Source organism: Atta cephalotes (genome assembly GCF_000143395.1).
Source record: "Atta cephalotes unplaced genomic scaffold scaffold00020, whole genome shotgun sequence".
Lineage (NCBI taxonomy): Eukaryota > Metazoa > Arthropoda > Insecta > Hymenoptera > Formicidae > Atta > Atta cephalotes.
The window spans coordinates 601,312-609,656 of record NW_012130084.1 but is presented as its reverse complement, the minus strand read 5'-3'; the positions used below and the strand labels follow the sequence as shown (position 1 = coordinate 609,656).

The window sequence follows — 8,345 nt, the reverse complement described above, 5'->3', positions numbered from 1 at the left end:
CTACGTGGCTTTTATCTCGTTCGGAGTTTCGAGAATCGGCGGTGCTGGTGGCAGATCAGCTTGTAAGTGTGGCGCGAAGTCGTAGGTAGTTAATTTCAAAGCAACGAATCCACCCGAACCCTTTCGACCTTTGTGAAAGATACCGGCGCCCGCGAGCGGCACCGGCGGATTCGGTATGACTGGTTGAACATCAAGGAAGGGAATCGTACTTTGTGCGGCGTCCTTTCGTCGATCGCTCGGTGCGAAGTTCAAATATTGATTCTCCTCAGTGTCCGGTTTGTTTGGTACGAAATTGCGAATCGGTATATCGGGATCGGTGTATTTCAGCTCAGTTCTAAAAACAAAAATATTTAATTTCAATTTTTAGTGTCATCAGAAAGATTACATTTCTTTATTATGATAAAAAAGAGAGAAAAATTTCACCTGTCAGTAACGTCATTACTATGCCAAAAGCTCTTTTCTTCAGGTTGAATTAACGATCCGGATGTGAAGTTGAATGGAGTTATCATTATTTCCAAATTTAGACGGCTACCAACCATTCGGAGCCTAACGCCTAAAATAGATTTTGTATATTATATTATATATATTTTATAAAGAATTCTTTATATTTAGCCCAAGAAATTCGCGTCACAGATCCGCAAAATGTATGTATTAACCAAAATCAATTTCGAATTACCTGTCAATAGATGATCTGGTACTGCCAACAAATCATCGAGATCTAAAGCGCGTTTTTCCCATACTATTGTATGATAGTCAATGCCATTTCTAATATGAGAGTCCATGATTGAAAAGGCATCGACCGATTGCCATTCGATTGTTGATACATCAATTTCTCCACGTGGAAGTAACTGACCCTCTTGGATTTGTATATGAATAATTTGATTTATCTTTCTCAGTCTTATTCCTGTTATGATTCTATAAGAAAATAAGTATTATACTTTCAGCTATACTTTTGTAGATTTGATTTTATTATGTTTTATTAAATTTTATTAATTCTGTTAATTTTACTCGTGTTGATCTTTATTATTCAAGTTATTGGCTATACTTACTTGTTGTTTGAAATATCAGACATCACAGATCGGAGACTGAAATATCGATCGGAACTCGAATTTTGATCATCGCAGTAGCAAAAACAGTAGCTACAATGCCAGAAAAGCCATCGCCACCAGCTGTCGACTTTAGTTGTTCCTCCAAGACATGTTTTTGAATTTCCATAATGAAGACCATTTTCATATTCTATATATTCATATCGCCTAGTACTATTTCTATCCTAAATGTGAAAAAAAATTGAATTAGATTAGGAATATTATTTTTTTAAATTGCAAAAAAAGGTTTTTAAATTCATATTTTACGATATTTTTTCTATTTTTGAATAAACTATTTTTTTTATTTCGATATTCCAGTTTTGTAGTTATAATTATAATTTTATAATTATTTTTAATTATTTATAATTATTTTCTTCGTTATAATTTTAGAATTAATTATCTTTCTGAGTTATACAAATTAAATTTTACTAATTTGTCTGTAGTGTATATAATTCATAAATTTTTTTGAGTTGTTTTTTGTTATTTTAATATTGTTTTAATTATATATAAATTCTTCATATAACATGTGTGTGTGAGATTTAAAAATACTTACCGCAGGGCAGATCCACATGTCGGAATCAATGTACTCGCAATGCAATATCTTGCCATTACATTGACGTTGTTTCGAACAAAACTGATTCTGATAGCAACCGTACACCTTAGTGTATCCATAATAAGCGCAATTCTCTTTGCACGTGCCTTCAGTGTTTAAATCCACTTCATTTACGATATATCCTTGGAACAGTTGCTTCAACTCCGTATAGGTTTCACCTAAACAGAAATTGTACATACAAATTATACATATCCAATGATAAGTTATATAAATTAATATCTTTGCGATGTATTATCCTTATTCAGGAAGCTTTACCTAATTTATGTACACGTGGATCACATCTCCAAAGACTTCTTGGGGCGTATGTCATTGCAGTTTTTACAGCTCTTAATGTCTCTGACGTTCTTATCGCGTATTGGTTTTTCAACGTCTGTATTTCCTCGCTAAAGTTATTACCTGTTAAAGGATTTATCAAGATTAGGTATATTCGAATTGTAATCGCATTCAACTAGGTTTCTCGATTCGCGATGATTTGTATGAAACGCAACAAAAATCAATTTCTTTTTCTTAGATAACGTTTTTATTATTTTTCTAAATTGTTATATTTAATTTCGTTTTAACGATCCAAAAAAAGATTGGTTTTAATTGCTCTATGCAGATCACGCGACGTCGAAAATACTATATGTAGGACGTATATTTAAACGTGAGCATCAGTACCACGTACCTTCGTTGTACAGACGTAATAGCATGTATGAAAATTGAATCATAGTGTAACCCTTGATCTCCGTCAACGCCACGGCATTATACAAATTGTACAGCAGTTGCTGCGGCGATTGCATCTCATTGCACATTTGGTTCGATGCTTCCTGCACATACAAGAATACTTTGCAAATATTTTGAAGAGTATATGTATTTATGCAGATTTGAATGTTATTTGTGATCAAGAATGAACGCATCACTATGATATTTAATTCTCAATAGAGATGCCATGAATTTTTTTAGACTTTCGTTGCATACATGTGAGCCCTTTTATGCCTCAATTAAAAGCCTTAAGTATCTGCTTATTAAACAAGTATTTCCAATATGAAAAGTGTCTCCTGAAAAATTTGTGGGTGTTCTTTACAGTATTGCAGCTGTCTGTTAGATACCTTAAAAGACACGATGAACAACTTTTCATTGACAATCAGATTCGCGATACGATCGAGCGCTATCGGGATCGCAGCGTTCGCATCTCGTAGGATCGTCTCGGCGAAATTCGCGAGCTGTTTTGCATTGATCGGTGCATTCAGCTCAACAATCTCACGTTGCATTTGCCGGAACACCCCGTACAAGCCGTTGACACCCTTGATCTCATTCTGAGCCCGAGCCCAAAGCCATAGGGAGTCCAATGAGTTCAAGTAGTCTTTCCGATCCGGAGAGAATTGCTCGTCTATCTGATTGCCGAATCTTTTGTACGTTTTGATCAGATACAAATACTTCTCTCGCTCTTCTACATTCATCCACTTTTGTTGATTGGCTAGATCTTCTCTGAGATCTTTCTCCAAGAATAACAAAGCCTGTCTGATTGTGTCGATCGACGACGCGTCATTCTTGATCGCGGCGAAGGCTGCTATAGCCAACGACACTCCCAGCAAGCATGTGAAGTATCTCATTCTTGGAATCGAACCTTCGCCGATGAGTCACTCACTTTGTTTACGGTCAGCAGGATTTTAATTTCTTTCTTTGTCTTGTTTTTTCGATGAGTGTTGATCTGGAGACACGAAAAATAAAATTGAAGACTCTAACAATACAATTGCACTGTGAATTGCTATTATTAATGCCTGAATTTATTACGTCTATTTCGTTGTTAGTATCATTCCATACTAATTTTTATTACCGTATGTGTTAACTTCTACATTCTCAATTCTACATCCTCGACTGCAAGATAAAATCGAACGATTTTCGCGTCAGTGAGTTTGAGAACGATGGAGAAGGAAGATGTTACAATCATGATAGCAGGGGGGTCATGACACAAGAGAGGAAAGAGGCAACTAGCGACTAATGACGCGTTAATACATAATCTAGAGCGGCTAGGAACTACTGGGTAACGCTGTTTTTCTCCCACAAACAGCACGGTTAAATAACCACTTTTGTTAGCTGCAATAACATCGTGGAATATTTCGCGAATGTAAAGCTCTTTTTCTTTCGTGTTTTCTGTCTCTCTTCGTCCTTCGTAGTTTCCGCTTACTTCAAGTTTCAGTTTCACGAAGCCGCGAGGCTTATAATATCAGATAATTATCGCGAAAAACAGTATTAATCTACATTTCGTATTAATCTAATCCTAGAAACTAAAATTATTGTGAATTAATGCGAATTAAGAATTGGAGATTAAAATTGACAATGATATTGAAGAAAATAAATTTATATAATAACAAATATAATATATTATAATATATTATAATATATTATACAAATATAATATAATATAATATATTTGTTGAGAAAATATTCAAATAAAATTAAACAGAGAACAATGAAACGAAGTACTAAATAACAAGAATTTTGAAGAATGCAGCACCAAAAAAATTTTTCGGATGCTTTTAATCTTTTCAACGTTTATCTAATCATTAAAATGACAAAACAGTTTCAAGAGATAATAATGAAAAAATAAAAAAAAATAAAAAAAGCTTCATAAAGACTTCGTAGTGTAAATTTAAATATACCCGACCTCAGGAGTCGGTCTAATACAGTCTAATTAATTGACTTGACACCCGAGATATTGCGTCTGCTGATATTTTCCAGATATTTCTCAGTTCCTGTTTTTTAAAGTTTAAGTTACACTCTCCTAATAACATACGCGTTCAAAATGATCTTATTTAAAACACCCTTTTTCACACAATGTCCATTTTAATTTATTTCTCTTAGCATTTAGTGTTTTCGATTGTCACAATTTCGAAATCCATTGAAAGAGACAAAATTTCGCTGATAAAATTCGCCAACGAGGCACCTTTTCGTGACACGGTTGCACGCAGCTCGCGTATCCACGGAATGCGGGTAACAAGCCCCGCTTACTGTTTCGGGATCAGTAAGTAAGAGCAGCACACTATCGTGTGATCGACCGTGCTCGACTGAGCACATCATGCGCCAATGTCTCTTGCCCACCTCTGGTCTCCACAAGCCCCCACGTTATTCGTCAGACTTAATGTTGTGTATCTCATGCGCATGTTTCGCGTCCTCCTCTTGTCCACCCGGTACATTTGCACTTGGAGAAGAGATACAGCAGTTGCAAAGGAAACACGCAAATTATTCTCATGTCTCTAGTTGCGTGAAAAATTTAAAATGTTAAATAGGAAAAAATATTAGACAGTCGCTTTTATATATTATGAAAAGTTAACGTATAGGAAAGTTTCATAGGAAGTTTTTCATTTATTCCACATCTGTTTTTATAAGTCTCTCACATTCTGCTATATAAATGGAGATGATTCCGTTTGATTGTTTGATCTAAAGCTCAGCTAAAAATAAACAAAAAGTTGTTTTATTTGCAATCGCTGGTTATATCTCTTCGCATTTCAGGAAACTTTAACTCTAGATTGAAGAGTTATCCAGTTGCCAAGTTCGTCAAACATGAAAATTACAAAGAGTTACAGAGAGTATTAATTTTAATCATCAATTGAGTTTGTATCTGTAATCTTCCCTCTTCTTTTTCAAAACGAATTTAGTGTCTTCGACGTCTAAACGATGATTTGAAAATAAGTGTTAAATTACAACCCATACCTTTCTGGTATATCAATTAATGCGCGAAAGCTTTAATCAAATGACTCGGGTCAATTCACTGATTCGTGTCATTTGCCACGGTATATCCGGAGTATCGAGTAATGACGAATTTCCGTTGACATGATTTCCTTTTTCTTTCTATGGATAATAAATACGGAGTAAAGTCACTCCGTCACTTGATCCAAAGTGTGATACCATTTCTCGCTACGCAATGCCCACTGCCCGCACTTAATGGATACAGGGGGGTTCTTGTTACGATATTATCAGACCACGACTCACTCACAACAAGGGATCCTCGGGCTCATCAATTCAGCATATCAAATACGTCTCACTTTCTGCGCTTTGTCGCCTGAAATCTAAATTCCTCTTGCTACCGATGTCGATGAGAAGGACGGCGTTGACTCGTGACTAATTTCTATATGACGTGACTTCTCTAAATCAGCACAAAATACGCAGATAATAGTTCTTCCTGTTTATCACGTTATCCTGCTGTTCTTTAGACACTCTGCAAACGTGTTATTGTTCACACTCATGTCTAATTATCATATCACCCTTTATCGCTGCGTAAATAATAAATTGGATAATAAAGATAAAAGCAAGTGATGCAATATGTAATAAACGTAATAATAAGATGAAGAAATATAATAGTGTATAATAATTAAATAAAACCTAAATCTTATATAATAAATAAACTCAAGATAATAAATCATAAGTAGATGCAAAAAAAATCAAAATTTGTGTAATAAACTCAACAATAAGTAACTAAATACAGTAATAAAATGTAAAATATAATAATTATAAATGTAGCAATACGTGAAGTGAAAGACATTTTTGTCCGTTTAGAATGAGTCATACGTAGGTACTTTTAAAAGCTGAGGAGTGATATTTTTATTTGTTTATTCAAGTATACATTTCTGACGGCTGAGGGAATATTCAATTTTCTTATGCCTTTAAAATATTCAAGCTTCAATGCAATAAACGATTATTTTTAATAAAAATGAAAACATATAAATACAAAAAACCTTGTTAAATCAATTTGCTTTTAGGAGAAGTAAATCCGGCATATATTTTACTTCTAATAAGTTATGTGTTAATAATGTAAATATTTTAAATTATCACAACATTAAATTCGTAGAAATAAATATTAGGCGGTGACAAAAATTTAATCGGCCCTCGAAGAATGAAACAAAGCAAAGCTAGTGAATCACTATAATTCTTTCCAGGAAATGGTCGTTTTTAAATCACATAAACATTTGTTTAAAGTTTAGATCGCTAGTGTTAATATTAAAGATAAAAAGACTAGCATTGTTCTTGGAAAATTTTATTTAAAAATATATATTATTCTGAATCAAATCTATTCGCGTTGCTTGCATATTTTGCACTCAGGGTTTTCACTTTTTCTTTTTTCAACGTTCGAATATATATTTGGATCTATTCGTGTTGCTTAAAATTCCCAAAAATTTTTACTCTTAAATCGAGATAAATACATAATTGGTCGTTGAAGAGAAAAAAAAGCGAAGATTCTGAGTGCAAAAAGTGTGAGTGTAAAAGCAACCCGAAACAGATCTTTGATCTTAAAAATTTTTTTAGGATTTTAAGTAATAAAACAAATCTAATGTCATGATAGTCTCTCAGGATGATTTCTCTCATGAGGGATAAAAGGAAGCTTCGAATCCGTTAACATTAAAGAGAAGGAAGATATTTCAATAGAAACAATTTATATTTATTCTCTAAGCTGCCTAATATTGGATTGGAAACGCATTCATTTTCTTGAACTACGTTCTCAAAAACTCTGATAGTTTCTGAGAACATGCCAAATACCCACCTGCATCTGCTTAGCTAAGAGCACGAGGATGCTCCTGTTGTACACTTGTTGCTCGGACGGTACCATGAGCCTGTGTATCGACTTTAAAACGTCTGGTAGTTCTCCCAATCTTGGCGACACGCATGTCTTGGCGAATTGCAACATTGTGTACTTCTCGTACTTATCCGGATTGCCTGCGTATATCTCAAAGAGTGTGTACAGCTGCTGCACTTGACCGAGGTAATGATCCAATTCCTTTAGGCTGTCGTCGAGCCTATGTTGCATAGGAAGTTGCAACAGCAATTGCGATAGGATCATATCGCTTTTGTCCTCCACAAACTCCTGATATTCGTCGATCTTCTTGGAAACCTGATCCATCTGCTTGAGCAGTTGACGTTCCATCATTTTCATGAATACAAGCTCTTCGCCGGCCTTTAAGTCAGAAGGTAGACTCGAATTGATCATCTCCCAGGATTCCAACACGTCCACCACGGCCTGGCGACCCAGTCTGATCAGCTCGATCGCGTCGTTTATATTGATTCCAAAGGCACAGTTAGCGCTCGCCAGGATGATGAGCAGGATTATTTTTTGATGATTCCTGGCCATTTGGGAAAAGAGTATGAGCGGGAAACGACGCGACAACGAAGATCAAGATGTCGGGAGGATGGCGCACAGTACACGCACTCGCCGTCTGCGATTGACGACGCTAACACGCTGGAACTAACGACTGCTTGCTTGCCGTTCACTCGATTCAGACGAAGCGACCGTTATGGGCCGAGGACGGTAACAGATAGTGAATGGTAGGGGGTATTGCACCCGCGGCTACGAAAATACAAGATATGAATGGAATTGGTCTATTCGTTTAAGTCTTTTTTTCGTCGCAATATGAATACACATATACCTTTGTTCCCATTCTTACTATTATACGAAATTGAATGGTGAAGGAGGAGGGACGAGAAACGCGAAAAGTTTAGCTACGAGGAATAAAACTTTTGTAGCGAATTTGATTACTTATAGGGTTTCTATATCTAAAAATCTCTTACCTAAAATCTAAAATTCTACTCGGCAAAATTGGAAAAAAATAATATAAAACTAGCTTAAAAATACAAACTTTAATAAAAATTTATTCTTATATAGTATTATTTTTCAA

At 35.1% G+C, this 8,345-nt stretch overlaps 1 protein-coding gene across 1 annotated transcript; it reads right to left on the bottom strand.

Moving 5' to 3' along the window:
• On the bottom strand, window positions 1–7,801 carry LOC105619237. Its single transcript, XM_012200761.1, has 8 exons — window positions 7,217–7,801; window positions 2,363–2,504; window positions 1,954–2,094; window positions 1,639–1,856; window positions 1,050–1,270; window positions 677–915; window positions 424–553; window positions 1–334 (listed from the first exon to the last, which is right to left on the bottom strand). The coding sequence occupies exons 1-8, from the start codon at window positions 7,799–7,801 to the stop codon at window positions 1–3; spliced, it is 2,010 nt and encodes a 669-aa protein (XP_012056151.1).
• Between the last annotated feature and the right edge of the window lie 544 nt (window positions 7,802–8,345).